General features: G+C 36.3%; 1 protein-coding gene across 1 annotated transcript in view; it reads right to left on the bottom strand.

Annotated features, from left to right (window-relative positions):
- The window catches only part of LOC149533368 (uncharacterized), a 46597-nt gene extending 21084 nt beyond the window's left edge, over positions 1–25513 (bottom strand). Inside the window, exon 1 of the mRNA XM_089805081.1 lies at positions 24804–25513. Within this exon, the coding sequence (XP_089661207.1) occupies positions 24804–24904 (101 nt within the window). The 5' untranslated portion in view covers positions 24905–25513. The remainder of the gene's footprint in view (positions 1–24803) is intronic.
- Positions 25514–26886: the final 1373 nt, after the last annotated feature.

Here is a 26886-nt window from a genome sequence, read left to right as displayed (position 1 = left end):
TTTAGCACTTAGGATGATATAGTCAATATTGTGGTATTACATTTAATACATATATTTTGTAGAGACAATAATATGAAATATTATTTCTTACTTTACTTACTTCCCCACAAGCAATCATGTCGAGGTGAGTAGGAAAATACAATGAGGGTATTGTAAGAAAACACATGGATGGATAACTTCCTGCCACATGTGGGTTAAGGGGGTTATTGTATCCTGCCCTTGTGCTTGGATAAGAGGAATGCCACTACACCCTATTGTGGATTCCTCTCCAACCTCTACAATGATTGATTATTGGAATTGAATTAAGCGAAGTCACAATCATAGGTGGGTCAATAAGGTGACATGAATTGGGAGGGAAAAGACAAGATCCCCCACTACATGTAAGCCAACAGGGGTGTCGTATCTACCCTTGGGCTTAGTATGAGGGGCACTTTGGGCACATTATTGTGCTCCCTCATCCAACCCCTATTATGGTTGAATTCTGAAAATAAAATATAGATTTTACATGATTTATCTAAATGGATTAAGAAGATTATTAATATGTATGCACATATATGTTGTATGATCCTCAACCTCTTAGAAATAATTGATCTTATGAGTTAGATTTGACATATTGTTTAGCATGGTTGCAGTGCCTAGCCCATGAATTATCTTGTTTATTAAAAAAAAATGTAAAGATATAGCACTAACTATACTACATTTCTTGCTTTAATTGAACTTGTGATTTTAGGGCAAGATTTAGGGCAATCTTTAAGGGGAGCATTACATTTCGTATCAAAGCATTGTTCCTGCCACACTCTGAAAGATAGTGGATGCAACTAAGTCAAAGAGCTCAAGGAACATTGTAAAGGGAAAGGAAACGAGTTGTAGCGAACAACTCTAGTGAAGGAAACAAGATGGGTGAATAGGTTGGAGATGAAATGAAGACTTTTAGGGAACACAATGCAAGGGCAACTCAAACACTCCTACAAAGCTTACAATATGTGAATGATACAATCAATATTCTCTGACCCAACCAAACAAACATAAAGGAAATAAAATCTAATCATTTAAAAAATAACAAGAGATCAACCCATAGGCTGACAAGACCTTCCTTCATAACTAGGGGAGAGCACACAATAAAGGAAGAAGAAAATAATCCAACCATTAACAATGTTAATGAAATTGCTGAATAATACTCAAGACTGGGTCTTGAAGTTGGGAGAAATGTCTACTTTAGGGATTTTCTATGATGTTAAAATGTGGAATGCCCCTAGCAGCGAAAGAGAACAACCTAACAAACATTTAAGATAAAGGATAAGTAAAATGACTCCACCTAACTTTGATGGATTCAAAGAGTCACAACACGTTCATGGGTCCATTAGATGAGCACCTAGCTCTCCCTTAGTTTGATGATAGAAGAGGATGCTTTTAAATTTGTAATTCTACATCTGTAAGGAACTACCCATGATGGGTGGCATCATGGCCCTATTACCCAAGGTAACCAACACATAACCACTTACGATCAAATGCACTCAAAGGCTTATTAAAAGATTCAATCAATAACATCTTGAATGGCACTTTAAGTTTAAAGAACTAACACATTTAAAACAACATAGAAGCATAGAAGATTATACCATTGAATTGCAGAAACTTTTAGTAATGGTGCCCAAAGTTTCTCAAAGAAGACTCACATACCTATTTGTAGAAGGGTTAAATGAATCAATCTGAGGTTTGGTAAGTGCTCTCAATCCTACAACACTTGAAGATGCAATTCAAAAAGCATCAAAGTTGGAAACCACATCATCAAGAGAGAAGCCTTACACAAAAAGTCCAATGTCATACGCACATAACAAACACCCCTATAAGAAAGATTGGCATAAAAGGGTGTACGGGAGTAAGATATCCTAGAGATGACCTCAAATAACTTCAAAAATGAAAATTGTGTTTCCAATGTAAGGAAAAAGGGGAGTATGAGAATTTTGGTAATTGTAAAAAACCTAAGGCAACCAAAAATCCTCAAAACAAAAGGTTTGCACTTCAAATGCAAGGAAGAATGGGGGCCAAAACACTCATGGAAAGAAAAGCCAAGCACACAACATAGAAAAGGGAGGCAAAGCTTAGAAAAAGAACATGGTGCAATGAAGAAGAGCATGCACCTCAAAGGCATCCACAACACCACCCCTTCCGACTTTGAATTGTTATATGAGGACAAAAGGTAATTACCCTTATGGATAGTGAGGCATCTCACAACTTTATTGATCAAAATCTAGCTACAATAATGTAATTGAAAACAAAGGATTTCAAGGACTTTACAGTAGCCTTGACTATTGGGACCACTACACCATGTACAAAAACAAATTGTGACTAAACATTAACTTGGGAAAGCATCCAATCAAAGAATATTTCGAAATTGTTAAATTAGGGGAAAGTGATGTAATCATGAGCACCCCTAGTTGTACTCTTTGGGATATTTCTTCCTATACTCCCCGAAATTGGAACTTTGTTTTACATGTAGTGAGCCAAAAGTCATTTTAGAAGGGTTGTCTAATGGATTCCCCAAGAGGATGGAAAGAATCTTTAGACATGGGCAAGGGGAATGGGTTGCACAATGCATGATCCTTGACAAATCTTCCTCCCAAGGCAAAGTCATACGCATTGGCATTCAATCTATCATAAAGAAACACAAGAAAGCATTTAGTAATATTCCACTAGACTTCCCCCAAGAGAGGTTTTGAACATACCATAGAACTTGAAGAAGGGGCTAAGCTTGTAATCACTACACAAGATAGGCACCCCTAAAAGTCCAAAGAAGATATAGACAACCATTAATGAACTTCTTGAAATGGGTCACATTCAACCTAGTCTAGTCCCTTAGTCTAGTGATAATCCATGGTACTAGTCAAAAAGGACGGCACTATGAGAATGTGTTTATATTATAGAGATTTGAGCAAGAAAGCCATAAAAAATGGTTATCCCATTCTTAGAGTTGATGAACTAATCGATGAACTTCATGGATAAGTACATTTCTCAAAAATTGTATACCATTAAATAAGGATAAGAAAAGAAAAGAAGTCCCCAACACAACTTTTAGATGCCAATTTGGACACGTCGAGTTTCGTGTCTTATAGTTTGGACTAACAAAAGCTCTTGCTACTTTCCAATCATGTATAAACCACTTTTTTAGGAAAGAACTAAGGAAATTCCTATTAGTCTTCTTTGAAGATATTTTGTTCTATAGCAAGACATGGGAGGAAGATTTAAGACACATTAACAAGATGATGGAAATACTTGAACACCAATCACTATTTTCCATGATACAGAAGTGTGAATTTTGGATTAAAGGAAATTATATACCTAGGACACATGATTAGTGCTCAAGGTCTTGATGTTCATTAGGAGAAAATAGAAACCATAGGAAGTTGGGTGAAACCATGAACTTTACCACACTTAAGGGGATTTATGGGACTCTGCAAATACTACTAAAAATGTGTTAGATGACTAACCTAATGAAGAAAAGTGCATTCTCTTGGAATCAAGAGAAAAAACAAGTTTTTGGGAAACTTGAGTAATGAGCTCCTATCCCTTTCTGGGGATTCCAAACTTTTCGTTACCATTTGAGTTGGAATGTGATAAATTGGGAGGTGTTGGAGCAATATTGATGCAAAACAAACATCCTATAGCCTTTAGAAGTAGAAAACTAAAGGAAATCGAAAGAAGCCATTCCGCTTATGATAAGGAGATGCTAGCAGTCACGCATTCTTTAGCTAAATTTATGCAATCCCTAGTCTGTGGGATATTCAATGTAAAATAGGATCTCAATAGCCTAAGATCCTTATTACAAAAGGATTTAAAAGATAGACCATAGAAATGGGTGAGCTTTATACAAAAATAAGATTTTAATATCAAATACATGAAAGGGAAACATAATATCAACATACATCCATAACAAGCATCTCCGTGGATTGGAAGAATTCAATTTTTTAGAAGTATGACAAAGATCCACAAGCCAGTGACATCATAGAAAGTAACACAAAATGAAGAATATAAGATGGTGAAAGAATTAATTCGATACAAATATAGGATATACCTTGTACCAAGTTCAAAGATGGAGAGGGTCATTATAGAATACCATGACAACCCCATAGTCAGCCACCAAGGATGCTATAAAACTTATAAACAAGGGGAAAATACTCATGGAAAGGCCTCGAGAAAATGATCATCAAACATGTTCAAGAATGTCTACCTTGGCACAGGAATAGAGACAAAAAAAACTCTCCAGTAAGCCTCCTATAACCACTACCCATTCCTAATCAAAAATAGGAAAGAGTTTCTATGGACTTCATAACCAAGCTTCCCAAAGCACAAGGCAAAGATTGTATATATGTGGTGGTGGATAACCTTACTAAATGTAACATCCACTTTTCCCGGGTCTTAATTAACAACTAACATATTAAAGAAATACAGTTATTACTTCATTTTCATAGGAAGACAATTATATCAGTTATGTTCATGTGAATGAGATTAACAGTTACAATCAGTTAAATGGAAATTTCATAACTAACAATTATAAACACCATCAATGAATTTACTATGGAAGTTAAAATCTACATAACATGGAATTCAAAACCGAAATCAATCTAGGGATGCTTCTGTAAACACCCAGGTTAGTCCACAAATATCACTTAGGATCAAATGGTGATTACCATCCAATGCCACTATATCAAAATCAATTGACAATTACCATCAAATATCACTATATCAATTAGGGCATCGATTACCATTGGATCATTTAGGGCATCACATACCATTGTGTTAATTAGGGTATCAATTACCATTGGACCATTTAGGGCATCAAATACCACTGCATCATTTGGGGCGTCAAATACCACTGTATCATTTAGAGCATCAGATACCACTGTATCATTTAGGACATCAGATACCGCTGTATCATTTGGGACGTCAAATACCTCTATTTCATTCATTTTCTTCTTATTGCTAATTGTGGCAATAACATAAGATTAGAAGATATGCTCATGATCATTATTCTTATAAATAAAAGACTAAAATAAAAATCCTATAGATATATTCCATATTTAGTTGGAAGGTCAACCAATCTAAATGGTTACCAATTACATTGACGAGAAAGGTTGCTTTCATCAAAAAAAATTAACCGAATTCAACGATATAAATTAATCCATCATATCTTCTACTTGTATAAATATCATAAAAATAAAAATACATGGTACCAATAAATGTTTGAATGCTCCACTTATCTTTATCTGATGCACATCCTGACATCTCGTGGAGAGGGGAAACATTGTCAGGGGCTTAACCACCCAACCACAGACCTTCAACTTATCCCCACATTTTCTCTAACTAGAAAGGCCCTCCCTACTCAGAATAGACATGGAACACCTTGTCAGCCACTGAGCATCCTAGTACTTAATCACACCACTCGACTTGACAACAGAGAATGAATTGGACATGCATGAGCTATTAAACGATTTCTCTTTTTAAATTAATATGTTATTGTTTTATCATTTTTGATTTTGTTTCCATGTTATTGCAGATTTCTTTATCACCTCTTCCTTGGCCATTCAGTCGGGTGAGTCCTAGGTGTTTAAATCTCAAAGTAAACCAACTCAATCTGCTGATCCTCAGCTAAAGTATGATTAATTACATATTCAATATATCTCAGCTTTTATGGCTTGAGGACACAATCTTGAGACTTGCAAAAGTACAATTCGATTCTGACTTACAGCAATACAAAAAAGATATTTGAACTCAACATGACAATTCGTCTTTACTCAATATGGAAAGATTAGTCTCTTTGATATTACAATGCAAACTTCTCATGGACATACTTCCTTCTGCTATAATTTCTAATGCAGAAATAGAAAGAATGAAGATGTATCACTCAAAAAAAAAGTGACAACTTAACCTGGTCTAACGTAACACAGAAACGTGAGCCTTGGCTTGATGTTTAATAGTCGGCTTCCTCACAAAAGCAATCCGTATGCAATATCAAAAGGTGTCCAATTTCTGCCTTCAACAAGGGTGTAGAAACAAGGAGTAAAACTGTGGAAAGGAATGCAAGAGTAAAATTGTGTGGACGCAAAATACATATCTAACTTCTCTCGGCTTCCAAATATATGTAAAGGCATTTGATTTCTCAAAGGCTTCCAAGAAGTTGTAACTCTTAAAGAAATGTTTCGCCTTCTTGGATGCCGATATAATATGCCAAGTGTACATTTCAGTTTCTAGTAAAGAAAATAAATAAATAAATATGGAAAAGAACTTGAAAGGTTACAAATCAAAAGAATAATATAAACATATTTATTTACTTGCACATAAATATATTTTATTAAGATGGCACATATTAAATGTTTATCCATAGTCGTACTTTTTAAATATGTATATCTAAATACATGTTTCATCTTGAAAGATTTATTTTATCTTCTTGTACATGCATTTAAATGTACGTATTAAATAGATAAAATCTTGTATAAAAATAATACTAGATGTCACCTTTAATTTATATCTATGTATGTACATAAATATGTATTATAACGATGTGGTGGAAAAGTCAACCAAAAGCCATTTGAGGTATGCATTAATTAAATTAAAAAGATAAATATTTTAAATATTTATTTAATAGCTCATACATGTCGATTAATTGTATCATGTTATGCAGTCGCTAGGTCCTCAACCATGGTGATTCACAATTCATACCCATTTGTCTAGTGATGGTGATGCTCCTATGCCCAATTCTTTTCTAACAATACTTCCACCCTTTTGATGTACTCCCTACAAGGAAATTCTCCGCGGTTAAATCATATTACCATAATAAGTATTAATCATAAAAATCATAATGGCTAACCGCCTTTTCAATTCCATGAATTCATGATAAATAATCAACTAGCATGTTATCTTCATATGAAATTATAACTAACCATCTTACCATTTCACAGGATTATAACAAATTTAACTGTCAACTGACTTCATTTGAACCTCAATGCCTATATGAACATTTTAAATTGGGTCGAAAATTGGGATGTAACACTAAATATGCACATTTTATAGCAATATTCATTGACTATAGAGCTCCTTAGGTAGTCGACGTTTTCTTCAAGTAAATTTCCAAATTACATTGTCTCCCTAAAAACTTTGTTAGTAATAGAGACAACCAATATCTTAGCCAATTTTGACAAGAACTCTTCTAATAGTAAGGGCGAAACTCATACAAGGCATGAGTTATCATCCCCAAACTTTTGGATAGATTGAGATTGTAAACAAATGGGTGGAAGGATATCTAAGGAACTATGTTATAGGACAATAAAATGTGTGTATCAAGTGATTACACTTAGGAGAACATTGTTATACTACCACCACCAACCATAAATCGATAAAGATGAGCCCCTTCAAGGCTTTACATGGGTACAAGTCAACCTTATTTGGAAGTTTGATACTCCAAGGAAATAATGAGCAGAGAAAAACTGCAACAAAACATGAATATTATAAATACTCTCCATGATAACCTACACCAAGCACAAAACCAACAAAAGTGATGGTGTAATTAAATATTCAGTAATTACACTTTACTTAAGCTAACTCAAGATAATGCATCGCATAGTAGTTTGCATATGAGATACCTAAGAGTTTACACCTGTATTAGCATATATTGTAGGAGAATTCCACTTTAGGTGGTGATAGTTGTTATCTAATTTCCCTTTGTGTGAGATCCACCTTTAATGCACATATCACATTATCATCCTCGTCATATGGCACACACTTCATTGCATAATGGAGGAGGATCCCTCTTGGGTGGACATGTGCTTCACCTTGTATGGGAAACAACTGATCTACTCTTTATCATTGTCTATTATTATCTTGTCTAATATAAGAAGCCCTATTATGTACATTTTCATTATGTCCATTATCAATAATATCATTCTTGCATCCTAATGCAATTGTGTTGTCATTCTCTTGTGGAAGTAAACTTGGTCTTTCATTTGATCTTTTGAGGTAGTTGTAGAGTCACCTAAAACTCTAACAAAAAGTTATGTCAATGGAAAAGGACTAGAAGGACATTTGAAGTTGGGGATTTGGTTTTTGTTGACCATTTTTGCCCCCCCCCCTTTTGTTTTCCAAAAATTGCCTTCCATTAATGAAATATTTATGTTTTACCTCTTCTTGCCATTCATTAATCTATGCATTTTATTGCCTTGTTTTGAATGCTTCTTTTCATCTTCTCAGATTTGTGTTGTGTCAAGTCTACTAGTGGTTGCTATATAGTGAAATCCCTTTCCTTTCAGCACCTCAACAAGTTCTAAACCTACATATGGTTTCTTTGAGGGTAGAATAGAGTTAAGATTAGTGTACTTGGGTGTTTCGTTGATGTGTAGTGCATCTACATGCAGAGTTGCAACCATTCAATCTAGGTGCATCACCCCCTTTAGATTAGATTAGATTAGGTACTTTGCTTTCCTACATCTCCTTCTCCCTTTCCCTTCAAAGTGTAGTTAGGTGCATCTTGATTGTAAGGAAGTCGGCCTTCTCTAGAGATTCGACCTCAAAGTGCAAGTCCCACATTTGGAGGTCGTTTCCATGTTACACGAGGTTGTTTGAGGGTCATACCTCAAGCAAGGGTGTAGGCTTTTGTGTCAACAATTTTTGGCACGCTCGGTAGGACAAGAAGATTCAGCTATATAAGTCCACTGGTTAGCCAGTTGATCTTTATTCACTGAGAAATTGGGTGTTTTTCTCGATGCCACTAGCCTTTGGAGGCATTCATTCAACACCACGGCGACTCTATGCATCTTTTGGTTTCAACAGACCAAGTGCTGGTATGATTTTCAATTTTTATGTTTCCTCAATATTTCTGTGAAGTTGTTTTCCTAAATGCTTTATCACGGTTCCCCTTCACAGAAATACCTTTCCCCCATATTATGGAGAGGCTATTATTCAGCCTGCCCAGTCTTCCTTAGAGCCCTATAGTGATCTCAGGCCAAAGGTAGGCGAGCTTTATGACCGCCTAAATTTTTTGGTCCAAGGATTTTTTGACATAAACAAGATTTTTGAATTCGTTCATAATCCTTATAAGGATACAGCCTGTGGAGATTCTACTTATGTTATTCTCATTATGTCCTCTTGGCTTAATGATTTACGTGGTGAGAGGGAGATGTGGGAGGATGATCCTCATGTTTGCACCATGGCATTTGAGGCATTCGATATTTTCAACAAGGCTCGGGAGGTTTTCTCTCAGTTGTTGCAATAGAGAAGACTAAAACAAAAGAAATGTGATGAGGCAAGACTCAAGCTTGCCCAAATGCAGAGAGCTGAAGCACAAGAGCCCCCAAAAGGAGGTTTACTAGCTTCAGACAAAGCAGTCCTCTCCAGATTCCCACTTCAAGCTGCCCTGAACCTCAACCTACAAAGACAACAAATGAGCAACCACCAATTGAAGAACATGTGTTGCAGTAGGAGGATGAAGAAAAAGAGCATCAGGAGGAAACCCCTGTCCTCAAGGAGGAACGCATCGATGTGTATGAGGCTGCTCCCTAGCCCGCATGCAATGTCACAACAGAGAAGACGATCCAGGAAGAAGATTTTCTCTCTTCTTCAAACCATCATAGACTGTTGTGACATGGGCACATCACAGTGGATGGGGAAGATTAATTTCTATGAACTTGAGGCCTCGTGCCTATCGAACAAGTCATCTTCCCCATATGAGGAAAATATGTTGCAGCAAACAACCCTTCATGATATGGAGGATGAAAAAGAGATCCTTAAGGACAGCTCTATCCTTGAGGAAGAACATGCTGACATGCAGGAGGTTGCCCCTCAACCTATGCGTGTTATTGCATCTATAATGGAGGAGATCGATGATGAGGATGACCTTTTCGATGAGTTTGATGCTATCTACTCTTCCATAGAGGTTGAGTCATCATCTCCTATATATGAAGAACATGCAACAACAAGTGGAGAGTCACACCATACCAATAGCTCCCAAGGAGGTGGCTCATGAGCATCATGAGCAAAAGGTGGAGATTGTTTATTCACAAAGGAAGGAGCCACTTCCAAACCAGTTGGATACTACCATTGCAGACAACATCAACACGGTCGAGGATGACTCCTTTGACCCAATGCCATCAAGAGGATGCCCTATAAGGCATCTAGCTCTGCAACAAATCAGCAAGTTACCCCCAGTCATGTTCATTCCAGAGCATGAGGGAGAAGTTTACATGGAAGAGCAAGCTTGTATTGCTCAGAATCAAGGTGCCCCAGTGCTAGGTCTTCAGCATTGGGAAAAAGGTGTTCCATGCAGCAGTATGCTTGTCATGTCTACTAATCTTTTTAGCTGCCCATGTGCATGGGAAAAGAAACCAACTTATGAGGAATGGCAGCTACTTCAACAAACCAGTCAATGGGTTTGTTTAGCTTTCACATTTATAAATTCCTATATATAGTAGATTAGGTTTTTTTTCAATTTTCAAAGAATTCCTATATATAGTAGATTAGGTTTTTTTTTAGTTTTCAAAGAAGTGCACTAGCATAGGCTTTTCTCTGTGAGATAGCCAAGTTTTGAAGTTTTGTAGTTGCACAGGTTGCAGTTTTTTCTGGTTTTGTAGAGCAGTCTCATTTTTTGTGACTCTATAGTAGATTAGGTTTTTTTTCAATTTTCAAAGAATTCCTATATATAGTAGATTAGGTTTTTTTTCAATTTTCAAAGAAGTGCACTAGCACAGGCTTTTCTCTATGAGATAGCCAAGTTTTGAAATTTTGTAATTGCACAGGTTGCAATTTTTTCTGGTTTTGCAGAGCAGTCTCATTTTTTGTGACTCTATAGCCCAATGGGTTGCTTAAGGCCACTAGTCCATGCTTAGCAGGCAAGCATCCCCTCTGAGTCGCCAGAAATGTTGACCATTTTTGCCCGCCCCACCCCCACCCCCCCCCCTTTTGTTTTCAAAATATTGCCTTCCATCAATGAAATATTTATGTTTATTCTTGTCATTCATTAATTTGTGCATGTTATTCCCTTGTTTTGAATGTTTCTTTTCATCTTCTCAAATCTCTATGTTGTGTCAAGTCTACTAGCAATTGTTGTATAGTGAAATCCCTTTCTTTTAAGCACCTCAGCCAGTTCTAAACCTACATATGGTTTCTTAGAGGGTAGAATAGAGTCAAGATTAGTGTAGTTGAGTGTTTCGTTGATGTGTAGTGCATCTACATGCAAAGTTGCAACCATTCAATCTAGGTGCATCACCCCCTTTAGATTAGATTAGGTAGTTTGCTTTCCTGCATCTCTTTCTCCCTTTTCCTTCAAAGTGTAGTTGGGTGCATCCTGATCTTAAGGAAGCCGACCTTCTCCAGAGATTCGACCTCAGAGCACAAGTCCCACTCTTGGAGGTTGTTTCCATGTTACACAAGGTCGCTTGAGGGTCATACCTCAAGCAAGGTTGCAGACTTTTGTGTCAACAGTTTCTTAAGAAAATAACTTTATAAGTAATCATCAAATCAAGGAAAGTTAAGTTTAGAACTAAAACCTAGATTCTATGAACCATTAAAATTTTGAGATGGATAGGGAGGTTGCCTACGAATCAAAACTACTGGAAAATAGTAGGATCCATGATATCTTTCATCTGTCTTAACTTAAAAAGATACTTGAACATGCTACTTCGTGCTTGGACTCTTTGGAATTATCTGCTCGATAATGAAAGAAAATTAATTTTGGAACCTGAAACCATAGACGAAAAACTCGTGGGACTTGCCACAAACTCAACAAGACTTGCAAGTAAAATGGAGGGCCAAGTCGACTTACCATGGACTCACAAACCAAGTCCTAACAAGTGCATTCAAGAGACTTGCAAGTTTTTTCAAGGGACTTGCAAGTCTTGATGGAGGTATCGTGATGCTTGTTGGAAGCATACAATCAAATTTTAAAACGCATTCTTTTTGGTCTTTTTGTCAATCTCTTTGTCACCGAGAAGGCCATATGTGAATGTAGTCAATTTATGAAAATGATGTGCATCATGGAGCTCAACGCGGTTCAAAAGGTCTTATTTTGGTCTTGGTGACGAGGGCTTTGCCCCTTAACCTCACCTTGTATTTCAACAAGGAAATTCCTTGGGGTGCTGCCCCAGGACCCTATAGGAGCACTACCCATAGACACCCGCAAGGGCCATGCCCCTTGATCTCACTAAGGGTGCTGCCCCTTAACCCCACTAGGGTGCAGTCCCCAGACCCCTGCAAACCCCCATTTGATTTTTGAAGTACACTACAACTTTGAGTTTGCACTCTTTCTTGATCTCACTAAGGGTGTTGCCCCTTAACCCCACTAGGGTGCAGTCCCCAACCCCCTGTAAACCCCCATTTGATTTTTGAAGTACACTACAACTTTGAGTTTACACTCTTTCCATTACCCTTTAATCATTGGGTGAATAAAAACGTAGTTTACTTCCATATCTGGTATGCATTGCCATCTTTATTATTATTCCATGTATGTAATTTATCATATATAGTAGTAAACAACGTAAGTTCTTCATAATGTTTTAATATGGCTCTTATATTCTCTAAATGCATTAATTTCTTTTGTCTTTTGTAGAACTACAATTTTTTTCTTTTGTAGAGTCATTTCTTGAGTTTTTGTCGAGTCTGAGTCCAAGTCTAACTTTTTGGTTTGTTAAGTCTAAGGCAAAGCTACGTTTACCAACTATGCCTAAAACCATTTTGGACATGCAAGAAAAAGGTTGATGAATAGGTCCCTTGATGAGTACTTGGTTAGATGGAAGGGTCTACCTATAGAACATACCACTTAGCAAGCAGTTGAGATCTTTGATCACCCAAATTTATAATTGCTCAAGGACAAGCAATCTCAAGGAGGGTGGACTATAATGGCCCCACCATGACAAAAAATGATCGCACCATTCTTAGTAAAAGAAAATTGTCTTGTTTCAAAGTCTTCACAAGTTTTGAGATCTAAATCAAACCCAAACAAACAAAAGAAAAAGTAACCAATCTGACCTCACATATTATTTATCGTTCAGTAGCTCATTAAGGAAGCAACTCCACTTGATTACCATAGAGATTCGTTAGTAGATATAGTTAAGAAGCGATTTCATTAAGGCAGCAATCTGATGTTTACAACAGCAATTGGTTAAGAAGCAAATGGAGGTGTGAGGAAGAACCACTCTTGAAAAGAGCTATGACTATAGGAAGGGGCATAAAAAGGAGAACTCCATTTAAATGAAGGCATCAAGGAGTATTGTTGACACAAAAGTATGCACCCTTGCTTGAGGTATGACCCTCAAGCGACCTCGTGTAACATGGAAACGAGCTCCAAGTGTGGGACTTGCACTCTGAGGTCGAATCTTCAGAGAAGGTCGGCTTCCTTACAATTAGGATGCACCTAACTACACTTTGAAGGAAAAGGGAGAAGGAGATGCAAGCAAGCAAACTACCTTGTCTAATCTAAAGGGGGTGATGCACCTAGATTGAATGGTTGCAACCTCTACACATCAACGAAACACCCAACTACACTAATCTTAACTCTATTCTACCTTCTAAGAAACCCTATGCAGATTAAGAACTAGTTGAAGTGCTGAAAGGAAAGGGATTTCACTATACAACAACTGCTAGCAGACTTGACAGAACACATAGATCTGAGAAGATGAAAAGAAACATTCAAAACAAGGCAATAACATGCACAAATTAATGAATGGTAAGAAGAGGTAAGAACAGAAATATTTCATCAATGGAAGGCAATATTGCAGAGCATAATGCTACTGCAAAGTACAGACAACTGCCTTTTATAAAGTTCGGGCATAACTCTAACATTGCATTGAGTTCAAACTCTAACACGGTAGAGTTGAAATTGCAAAATAGAAATAACTGCTAATCAGAAGAGATCATGATCAGATGTATGTCCCCATACAAGAAATCTAACCTTTTACATGCAAATCTAGCTTTGAGCAGACAGAAGCAGTGACCATTATCACTTGATTGGGCAAAAGGACAAGCATGGTGGTGATTGGAAGAAATCTGCATTAAACAGGCATGGAGAACACTCAGAAGTGGTTGCAGACGATCAAACGGATCTGATTGCCATTTATGAACTATTGGTTTCGTGTTCTCTATGCCAAATCAAATATATCATTAAATCAACTAGAGTCAATCCTTACACCACACCACATGGACCAATCTCCCTGAAATATTTTGCCACCTTGCTCAACCATCTAAATTTATGTTGACCACTGAATGCCCTTGTTCGCGGCTTCATAGCTTATTTCTTTCTTTACCTGTCTAACCCTACGAAACCACGATCATCTTTATGTTTCATGCTTATCGCTATGTCGTAGCTTGTTTCCAATTTATCCCTTTGACTGTTGCGACCCTACGACCAATATGAAATTGACCATTCGCATCATCGCCATGGTTTAGACATAATAGTCTTCTGTGCAATGATACGAAATCAGTTATCTCTGTCTTTGTCGCCCTATCGCAGCTTAATTCCTGGCTAGCATGAAATGTTCGCGACCCTATGATGATTGAGAATTTACCTATTTGCGTTGCCATTCGCGCCATCCCGGCCTAAAGCTTGATTGCATCGAAGATACCTGCGACCTTGCGAAGACAAGGTTTTGACTGTGATCACCTAGTCCCGATTGTCATTTGCTCGTTTTGTCTAACCACTATGACCCCGTGAAGCCATCACACTTGACTACTAGATGTTCCATCACAACATCGCAACTTAAAGTTTAACCTTGCGATGGTGCACTCCATGTGTATCGTTGTTTCGCAATCTTAACCCTAGGTTAGGACTAACCTCCTGCGACCAAGCAATGAAAGTATTTCGCGGCTCTAACCATGGTTTTCTCTTGACCACTTGCGATGATGCGATGAAGGAGCTTTAACTATGGCCTGTTTGACTTTCACATGGTCGCGACTTAAATCTCTGAAGCTCTTCGATGGAGTGTATCAATTCAACTAATCTGCTTTCATTCGATGAATAACTCCTTCGAATTTGACCCTTGCGACGCTTCAACTTTTTAAAACACGCCTAGCCCACCATGACATGCGGTGTCATGTCATTATGTCGCCATAATTAAAGATCGAGCAGTTCCCGCTAGCAACATAACGACAAACGTAGATCCTCTTTACATCTAACGGCTAGGAAGTTTGTGAGCCCTCTAAGGTCTTTCCTAAGGCAAAACTTGACCTGCTACCATGCGATCAAAGCTAATCGCTCCATCGCAACTTAACCATTAACTTTGATGTTTAACCCTGCGAGTGAGCAATCCAAGTAATTGTTGCATCGCAGGTTGAACTCTGATTAACCCTTAACTTCCTGCAACTATGCGATAATACATGAATCCTTACCGCTGGAGTTAATCTTTGCATGGTCGCAAGCTTGAGATCGCCTAAATTTGGAGTTAACTGTGATGCCGCGATTGGTTGTGAATTTGACTGCATCGCACTGTCACAGCCTCCCTGATGGTTAAATGCTAACTACCTGCGACCAAGCGATGAAAAGCAATTACAAGGTCACAACTTGAAATCTTCATAATGATATAGCATGCAAATATGAAAAGATTCAAGACTTGGGAATAAAAGAGAAAAGTCAAGGATTTTTGTCGTATTCCTATTAGGCTTGCATGGCAATTAATAATTAGTCAATGAACGTGGATCAAGGCCACCACCCTAGTTTTCATGAGATTGGCAATATTTGTGAAACCGGGGGGGGGGGAGCAAAATGGTCAGCAAGTATCAAACAAGAGAAAGGAATTCAAAGCAGATTACCTCAATTATAAGATCTTGCATTCTCATTCATAAATTCGAGTGATATAATAAATATTGTGGCATGCATTGTGGTAGTATATTTAATACATATAATTTATATAGGCACTTATATGAAATGCTATTCCTTATTTTACTTATTTCCCCACAAGAAATCATGTAAGGAAATACGAGGGAGAGCAAATATGAAATTCCCTTCTAGGCCACCCCATGATGGATGGATGGCGTCCTGCCACACGTAGGGCCAAGGGGGTATTGTATCCTGCCCTCGTGCTTAGACAAAAGGAGTATTTTGAATGCCCTTTTGCGATTTCCTTTCCAATCAATGTGATGTTTGATTGTTGGAATTGAATTAAGATAAGTCATAGTCATGCATGGCTCAATAAGGCAACATGAATGAGATGGAAAAGACACACTCCCCCACTAGGTAGACCACCCAATGTTGGATAGGTGGCATTTTGCCGCGTGGACCAAGGGGCTTAGTATGAGGGATGCCTTGTGCACCCTATTGTGCTTCCCTCATTCAACCCCTATTATGGTTGAGTTATACAAATGCACTATAAATATTACATGATTTATCTAAATGGATTAAGATGATTGTTGATATATACGCTGGTTATATGTTATTTGATCCTTAACCCTTGTAGAAATGATTGGTACTAAACATCATATTCTCGATATTGTTCAACACAATTGTAGGACCTGAACCAAGATTTATCTTCTTTAAAACATTTTTAATACAGTTGTAACTCAAACTATATTACATTTCTTTCTCTATTTGAACTTATGATTTTAGGGCAATATTAAAGGCAATCCCAGAAGGGGAAATTATAAAATTAAATTATAAGCTGAACTTCACACTATAACAATGGGAGGGCCTTTCATGAACATTAAAATATTTGACAAAAGGGTGTAGTCAACTTTTTAAGACTAGACTCTCCAAAAGAACAACGTAGGACTGATCTTGACTCTACTACAATGGGGCATTATGGAAAAAGGTTGATTGAACTCTTAATCCAAAACAAAAACATTTGGCAAGACAGTGAGTTGTTGGAACAAATGACTGTGGGGACAACTACATTAACGAATTTGAAAAATGATAGTTTTCCGAGTTGAGAACTATATTTGTCAATATACCTTGTGCCTGTAAGGTTTTGCTAACTAATGACAAAATTAGAGGCATAAAATCTAAATTTTTGTGCCTCGCCGTCCAATAAAACAAGAACATCAAAAGAATACCTTATGCATTGGTGTCCTTAGGTCTAGATGTTCCATTATTTTTCTTTGGGTCCTTTAGTGGAGATTCTCAACATGTTGCAACAACCACCCCGATAGGGAGAGTCCAAAACTTCTATTTTTTTACACTCGTCATCACCTCCTTCATTGCCTCCAATATTGCATCACCTCTACTACCTCTAATATTGCCAATGATGTTTGATTTTATTTCATTTTGTGAAGAATATATTTTGTGTTGAACCTCCTTTTGCAGGCTGTTCTTTGTAATGTCCCCTCTTGCACAGTAGCTGGTATTGTCTTCCAGGTCTGGTTCAGCACACTCAAAGGGGGTTTTTGATGTCGCCAATGAGCTCAAAGGATGTACTAGAGTTGAACAACACTTTTTGGAGTTATTTTGGACAAATTGTCTGATACTTACTGTTATTGTTTTTAGTGTCAGTTTTGAGATTATTTTTATCAATTGGGAGTCTATGCTGACATACTATTTTTATCAGTCACTATTCATGGTAACCAGTATTTCTAGCAGCTGGTCATAATTTGCTATCTCCTCTTCTTTAGCCTGCAGCATCTTCAATTTTGAGATTTGTATGGTCGGTGATTGTTTGAAATTTTGAATTGAAGATATATTGGTGACACATGATGTTTAGAGTTGTTATTTTAATTAACATTAAATATTAAAATAAATTAAATATTTAACTAACATTATTTAATAATAAATATAACATGAAGTTTTAATATTGGCATCATGGGAGTTATAAGTTATTGATTGAAAATATTAATGCAGTGAATAATTTTTAGGCACCAATATAGAGAGATATAAGATGAATATAAAAATTAATTAATAAAGTGACTTTATGTTAATTAAAAATTATATAAGGTGCCCCTTTATTGTTATTCCTAATTGCAAATAAATATGAAACGAAATGGTTTTTCCGAAAGGTTCCTTAGAGAATTATAAAAGGGCTCATTTGGAGTCCATTTGGATATACTTGGCTTATTCATTTTCTCTTTAGCAAGCTTGCGAGCTTTGAGTTGCAAACCCAATACGTCGGTGCATGAAAAATTTTGAGGGGTTTCAGTGCATGTGGGTACATGTGTGTATAATTATTTTATATATATGTATGTATGTATGTATATATGTATATGTATGCATGTGTATATATATATATGTGTGTGTGTGTGTGTATATGTATATGTATATGTATGTATGTATTATCTATACAAAAAAGTAAGAAATATACAGAATTGTAAAACTTTATTATTTCATAGCATAATACTTGATCATTGCAAATGCCACATACGAAATACTTGAACAGTCAGCAATGAACATTGAAGTTTTGAATATCAAATTACTAACAAGAAATTAGAATACTCAATACCCTTAAGAGTAGCAAATTTCTTAGTTTAGTGGGGTAATTGTCCCAAGTAGTCTTAAGTCATTGGTAATTGTCCAACGTAGTCTTAATTCACTGGTAATTGTCAAGTCTTTGAGTCTTAAAGATGAGTCTCAGCAACTTTGGCTTTCTACATAGTCAAGTCAGTTTGAGATATGAGTGAGATTTTGGCCAAGCTAGTCAAGGATGTGGAGCTAGAGTCAAGAGATGAATTAGAATCCTTGCTCCAACATCAAATTTATCTTGGAAAGTCAAGAAAAGTTGTGGAGAATAACACTGATGGAGGCATGTTGGTCCCTGAAATTTGGTTGTCTGGATTTTTTTAGAATCTCCCAAAATCGAAAATCTCCATTATAACTCCTACGAATCTGAAACCACTCTCAAACATCCTGACAGTAATGAAAATCAGTGGGTTGGATGAAAACGCAAGTCTACATCGAGAGGTGAATCTACCCAGATTTCATCATTAAGCATATTTGAAGGTTTTACATCATTTGGGAGCTTCAACCAGCTAGGGTTTTTAAGAGGGAAAATCCTCTCAAATAGGGTTAGAAGTTTATTTGCAGGTGGAAGACAATTTGCTTTAGATTTGGAGGTTTAATTGCCATATTTTCATAATACAATGGATGGCTAGGGCTGGGACATTAAATGAAGATTGGTGTCTAGACTTGAGAATACATCATTGTAGGTAAATTAGGGCTTGTTTGCCTTCCATTTGGCACTATCTTGTGAAGGAAAAGAAAGATTAAGGTGGCTGTTCAGATTTATGACTTGTAGGGTAGGTGTAAAAAGTCTATATTTAATTCAATTGGAAGCAGTTTGATGTTTATCTTATTACTGGAAAGTAATTGGTAGAATACTATGATGTGTTAACAAATGATTGAAGAGATCATTATTAAGAATTTACAAAGTTACAAGAATAGAAAGTTTCTAATAAGAAACTTAGGAAACAATCTTATCTACAAAGATTACAAGTATTACATAGATGACCATTAGAGTAATTATATAATATTCTAATATATCTTGCATTAAACGCCACTTGAGAGGGGTGATTTGGCAATCTTAAAGGTGGTTTCTTCATTGACTAGGCTTTCCTTTAACCCTAACTTGTAACAGCCCACGAGGCAGGTCTGAGCACCACATTTGGAGCAGTATTCTTGGTGGTTTGTGTTCAATTTGTATTAAGGTCTCATACCCTAAGCTTTGTGCCACTCCTAGGGGACAATTTCAACATCTGTTGTTCATTTGCGATGATTTGGTATGTATAATTCCTAGGGTATTAATCTGATTTTGGAACTGGGGCATTTATGGGCGTGATGGTCATGTTTTGCCTATGTTTGGATGTACTTTCAGACTTCTATATTCTGACTTATAACAGCAGAGTTATCATCCGTACCACAGAGTTGTGGTGTGCATTTATTGTTCATATATTGTGTATCTCATGTTATTTCATCTCTGATGTTGGGCGAACCGTTTGGTATAATAATATGATGTGTTTGATATTATTTACTGGCTGTTATAAGTGTCTGAACAGTCTGAAACATAAAAAAGTAAAAAGAAAATCAGGAAGTAGGGCAGGAATCAGAATTTTAGATAATATCCTCTTGGTAATATTATAGTGGTATTATGTTTTACAAAGTAAAGGAGTTGGTTGTGTAATTTGGGGTGGGATACTTCAAGTTTTGACCAAGTGGCTTTTAGAGCCAGAAAAACCAGCAACCATTTTTCACAAGCATGCATGTTTCATTTCATGCATTTTTTAATACAAATGTATAATCATCCTCCCCATTGACATCTTAATCCTCAATGGAATTATACATCTCCGTGAAGTTGAATCAAACTTTTTTACAGAAAAACACAGGTGATTCAATCAATTCATCATTTTCAAGACATAGACAGACCTTAACTTTAAGAGCTCTATATATTGTAACTTCTTCCATTGGAATCTTGCTCAGTTCTTTGTGCTTGACCTCAATCATATCATTGTAGTTCATCCAATAATCACCTAAAAGGGAGACAAGGGTATACTGTTTCCTCAAAATACATTCCATTTTTCCACTTCTGTCACGCAAAGATTGAGCATCATAAAATTTGGTATTGCAATTTGTTTACAGAAAATGCATCCTTAATCGTAAATACCAAATTTTATCAGATAAAGACTTGTACATGTAAGCAATTTGTCTTAAATATTCTGTCAGCAATACAAGGTCACCCAAATAGCTTCAAGCCATGTACGGCCTTCCTTGAGAACTAGAAACACAAATATTAGGGAAGGTGGGAAACTGAATGAACAAATCAAATCATTCACTTATTACTTCCTCTTAAGGGTTGAGTAATCAAAGCCCTCCTACTTCTTGAGTATTCACACCCCTTGAATATTTTTTCCCTTCTTGATTATCTCATGGTGATAAAATTCATCAATGAATTATCTTTAGGCTGTTGGTTAAACAAAATTCCCTCTCTATTAAGTACCAGAAAAATTGTACTTGGCAAAAATCCTAGAAATTCATTTAGAATTGTCTCTGTTTTCTCAAACTTTTTGGAGTTGTTGATGGAGTCATTCTCTGATAGCTCCCATCCATTCTATAAACTGTTTTACTTAATGAACAAGGAAAATATAATTGAACATCCATGAAAGAATTACTTGCATTCCTTTCCCTGAACAATCTTATTCAGCAGAGTACAAATGACATGATGGGCTCAAATTATTAGGAGTTGGACTTTAGCAGGGTCTTTAGATCTATCTGTACACTCCAATGTTTTTTCACTTTCCCGAAGTCAGTCATCATTGATATAGTTTAGAATCTTAGGTTGTAAATTCAAGATTTTGATCACTTCTACAACTTTCCTCAATAGATCACTTCTTAGCCACATTTCCAAATTCCAGGGATTGGTCTCAAAGTGGTTGAAGAAATTACTTTGTGTGTGGGAGGTTGCACTGTACTGCACCAACCAACACCAATTCGGACAGTGCAACCTAGATAGTCATTGAAGTCTAGGTAGTCAGTGATAGTAATTATTTACCAGCCAACACCTTCATTGAATTCAATAGTTGTCATAAAACTCAATAGTTGTCAAATTGTTGCTCTCTTCAGTTATGATGGTCAAGTATTGGTCCTTAACACCTTCATCACCACTATCTACTTATTCATGGTTTCTCCAAGAGTTGTCATTTTATAGACCACAACCTTGACTCTTACACAATAAGCTATTACAGCTTCAACTTCTTGTATTCTAAGATTCTCAGAATCTCTCTTGCAGGTCTGCAACTTGAACACTTTAACTCTGTCACTTCCTTGGTAAGTCTCTTGTAAATTCTTCCAGACATACTCGGCTGACTTTGCACCCCCCACTCTTGAAAATAAGCTCCTGCCTAGCAAATCTAACTGCAATACAATGCCGTAGTGTTCTTCTTTGTGGCATCCTACCCAGATTCCTTCTTAGTTTGTCTGTCATTGACTGGAACAATGGCCCAATCTGTTGTCTCTAGATAACCAGATTCAATAATCTCCTGTAATATTTTCCCTGTCAATAGAGTCGTCATCTGATACTTCAGTAATAGTCAATCCCATAAATCCAAAAATAGCTTAAGACAAAGTCTGCAATTTTTAAGTTGCTTCCAACATAATCCTAATTACATTTTAATACATTAGGTCAAAAAATTATTGACTTGCTTAACTGTCTGCGATAGACTTTACTTAGTACCCCGACTTTCTACACAAGCCTCACCCAGCACTATGATAAAAGAAAGGAAAACAAGAAAAGAGGTCAGTCTACAAAGTCTGACTAATTGCCATTTTAAAGTATATTCATCCCGGCAACAGCAATGTGCTTTGCTCGGCATAAATTTCAGTAAATCAATGTAAATAATGCATATTCTTAAAATATTCATCAAAATACTTTTGGGATCCTATTTTGATAAACTCTATCAATATACGCTATTGTAATTTATCTGCTGCACTAGTCATAAGTAAGTGGCTCAGTGCTAAGTCCAACTTTTATAAGTCTTCATCAAAGATATGTATATCCAACCTAAAATTAGAATAAGCCTATCTGAATCTGTACTAATTTCTATCAGGTTCTACACAGATAGCCTTATTCTTTAATGTCACAGACAAAAATGCAAGACAAAATAACTGCAAAGAGTTGACAACATTCTTCATATGGATGTCTCTGAAATGTGTTGTCAATGGAGTTGTGCTCAAATGGCAAGGTCGTAGGATTCTCAAATGGAGATCCATGTTCGAATACCCAAGGTGACATCTAATTCCAAGTGGTGGCTATTGGACTTCCATTGTGGCTTCTGAGCTGAATAAACTATAAATAAATTAAATTAAATTAAGTTAATTAAGTTGAAAATCTTGAAGGTGAGGAGGTCCCCTTGTGACCTCTGCTGGAGTGGGGCCAGTCTGAATAATCCTCCTTACTGATAAAAAAACCTGAAGTGTGTTAGAAGTATAATATCAGGCTTCTGTATGTTTTGTAAAAATATATTTTTGGCATATTTTATGGTCAAGGATAAAATTCTTCCTCTTGACAAATGTTTTGAAGCTTTAGTCAAACAACTAAAAGTCCTCCAAATAATCTGCAACACGTTTGGGCTGACGGTAAATAAAACCCAAATCATGCTGGTTGAGTCTTAAAAATCGCCTAACCTGCAATTTTCTTGAATAATCATGGACGAGAACCATTAGATTTTGCACTTTTGCACTAAGATCTATGGCTTAAATTCAAGCATAAATTGATTCGAACATTAGAATTGATCTCAAGAATAAACAACCATAGTAAGATTCAAAAGAAATTTATGCAGGTTTGGAGGCCTATTATAGTTTAGAAAACAACTGTAAGAATGCTGAGATATAGACAGAGATGAAAAGAAAGCATTATAACATGGCTATCCCCTACAACTACAAATTGTGGAACATGAGCATATCATCTAAATGATATCTTATTACATTAAAGAATTTAACCCCACTTCTAGTCATGATGAAAAGGCCTATATAAGAGCACCTATTAATTAGAGAGCAAAAATGCTGATAGCACAACTCAGAACTAATTCACACCAGCTGCGATGTGAAACTGGTAGATGGCAAGTTCCAAATGAAGAGTGGACAGACAGAACATGTCTATTCTGTAGTATGGGAGTGGTAGAGACGGAGCAGCACTTTGTCAAAGATTGCCTGGCTTACAGTGACATCAGATCTGGTTATACAGAGATATTACAGAACAGGGACTTGAACTACTTATTTGAGGAGGATCAAGTCAAGAGAACAGCGGCTTTGATTATCAAACTTCAGCCAAGGAGAGACAAGTTAACCAAAACTCTGCAGACAGATTAGTTCCGCTCCTACCTTGGGGGGTGATTGTGTGGGTCCCATAGGCTACTTTAGCCTTGTGGACGTCATTAAAATCTATCATATCATATCATATCAAGTATTATACATTATACAAACATTAATTGACAAAGGACAGGACAGTCTCCTCTTTATATAGGATCATATATATAATATTATACAAACATAAACTAAGGACAAGACAGATGGTTCTCTATTTCCCGTGTTCAACCAGTTTCTAACTGAAAAGAACGTTTAAAAAATTATTTCAATAATGATTTAAATTTGAGAAAGCGGGACATCTGGGTAGGTAAATCTGACTTTGACAGATTTCAACCAACTAAGATCAAACATTCAAACCAAAATAGTTCCCGGTATTTTAACATCAACAAAATTAAAGACAAGGAAGAACACCGATGTTAGTAAAATATCGCCAAACCTCAAGTAAAGCACTCCATCTACCAATATAAACTAACCAACCACGAAACTAAGAACCAAGTAACACATATCACATGTAGAAATAAATTAGTAGACGAATTCACCCAAAAATACATTGAGAGCGAAGCTTTCAAAAAGGTGTGCATTGCAAATGAAAGTGAAGATTGAAAAGCATTTACTATTAGCTTGCCACTTTATAATAATACTAAATAGAAATACCTGGTTATTTCTAGATAAAATCTTAATAAAAAACAAGCTAACAGACCATTCAGGAAACAGATGATCCTCTAAACAAGTAAATGCACTTTGATATCCTGTAAGCCATTCTGACCTAAACCACATTACAAATAGAGAGAGAGAATGTTAAATTACTGTCTCCTTCTTGATATCGGTAAAATATAAACAAATCGTTATATAATCATATGTGGACACATCACATTGATTTGACTCTCTACTTATGTTCAAAATTGTTAAAAAAATGATTTTCTCTAGAACCCAAGTGGAATCTACATCAACTAAACAAATTCCACGAAAATTCCCGGAAACAGGGAAATGGGTGCCCAAAGAACTCAGTAAATTGAAACCTCTCGGTGGCACAACAACGAAGGTAACAAACAATAAATACCTGAATATATCCTGTATCAACCTGCCCCGTAAGGGATGGTGTCTGTCACTGTGCCATGCCCTTCTAATGCATTCGTATGGCCTTGGCCCTGGTCTTGGCATTATTATCTATTCCCCCGCTTTCTCTGCCTGCAAGTTCCCCACTGCGCCAATAACCTCAGAGCAAACGTACCCAATACTCTAAGCCCAATGCAGAATCCCACATATGAGGCAGAATTGCATTTTTTTCTATATGTGGCAGTGCAATGCCAATTGGGTGCTGTCAGAGATGGAAATGAAGCGCCCCAAATCCCGAAACATAAGAACGTCTACTGAATTCACTGGTGCGGTATGCTGCTGGAGTGTACAACAACGGAAGAAAAAGATTAAAAAAGTGCTCAGGCTCTCGTCATTTCCACTCTCTCTCTCCGCCATACTGGCTCTATTATGAGTCAAATCACATTGATATGAGACGACAGCAAATCAGATTTCATGTGGAGGAGCTTCGCTTCATAATGAAGTACTCTTCCATCAAAACTCTTGGTCCCCCATATCCCGCATTCGCCCCTCACCCCATTTGCCTTTCAAGGTGGGACAACTTCAAGTTTTTCACTGTCAAAGGTGGGACAACTTGAAGTTTTTCACTGTCAAAGGTGTGGACCAATATTTTTTTTTCTACCTCGGCTTGTAATAGCAGCTACTGCAGCCTTTCTAGAGCTCATAACGATAACATATTTACCTTTGAATGCTAAATAAAGTAACTGTATCAATACTTTTTAGGTACATAAATTGTTTTTTAATACTTGTTTATTGTGTCTCTCTAAAGTGGATTTCTCCCATGCTTTTCGAATAGGAAACTGAACAGCTAGGAAGACTCGCCATTTCTCCCTAAAGTGACAAATATAGAGGCATATCACGCAAGTGGCATGTCTTATAATAGAGCTTGAAAGGCCTTGAGTACTTCAAGAATAGAAAGGGTCCCACTCTAATTCTCTTTTATCTCCAATTGCACTTGTGCCAACATATTTGTCCTTTCATGCATCCTATTTGGGATACATATTGATGCATTTGTGGCTCTCCATTCAAAGTACTTTTTTCCTAATTCAAACCATTGTGTGCTTATGCATAAAACATATTGTCTTTTAAATTAAAATAGATTATGTCTATTGGGATTATATTGCATACTATTTCTTTCTTTTTTCTAGCTTTTATGTCAAATAGATAAACAGCGTTAATCTATTTTACTTGAAAATGTTCTTTGATGTGTTAGTACAATTATAATTCTAATAATTGTACAATTTATTTCTCATGAAAAGAGATATCTAGATGTGTGGCTAGGATACATTGGAAGTTTATATTTAAGAAGGTGGTCAATAAAACTTTTTTTTTGATGGTAATCAAATTTCATAAAGATTTGACAAGATCAAAGAAAGAGATGCATTGGAATATATGTAAGTATAAATATTAGGCAAATTGAGTAATATCATAACAATTATAATTATTACTTATATAATATTTTCTAATGTGTATTACTTGTTAGTGTTGATAGTTGTGCATTGCAGCTCTCATTTGAAATTCTTGTTCTTATGGTCTTGTCATGCCCAAAAATATTTAGGACCAAGTGCACCAAAAAAGAAAAATTTAAAAGACTTAACTATGCAATTAAACTTGACATTGCAACTAGGGTTAACAGACTTAGTTAGGCTCAATGTTCATGACTAATTTTAATAATCTTAATTAGGTTTTTGCACTATAGCTTGTACGATTAGAATATAGTCAAAAACCAATATCAGATTTAGTAATAGTTTTAATAATGCTAATAATGTTCTTAGTTTTAATTAATAACCTTAAATTAATCCCCTAATAAACCACTATAACTTAAAGATCTATGTATTTACTTTAACATGAATTCCAATACTCCATTGCATCACCATAATAGCCATATACTTTAACAAAACAATGCATGTAATAATGTATTATAACATCGTCATTATCAATGTTGAAATCAACATAACAACAATATCAAGTCCCTATCAATTAGAGTCTAAATTTGTAATGTACCAACATAATATATCTAATATGAGGTTTATCATGAAAGTAAGTGA

This window comes from Cupressus sempervirens, chromosome 10 (genome assembly GCF_028749045.1).
Source record: "Cupressus sempervirens isolate cs-2001-9-10 chromosome 10, ASM2874904v1, whole genome shotgun sequence".
Lineage (NCBI taxonomy): Eukaryota > Viridiplantae > Streptophyta > Pinopsida > Cupressales > Cupressaceae > Cupressus > Cupressus sempervirens.
The sequence above is the reverse complement of the archived record's forward strand: the minus strand, read 5'-3'. Positions and strand labels throughout refer to the sequence as shown.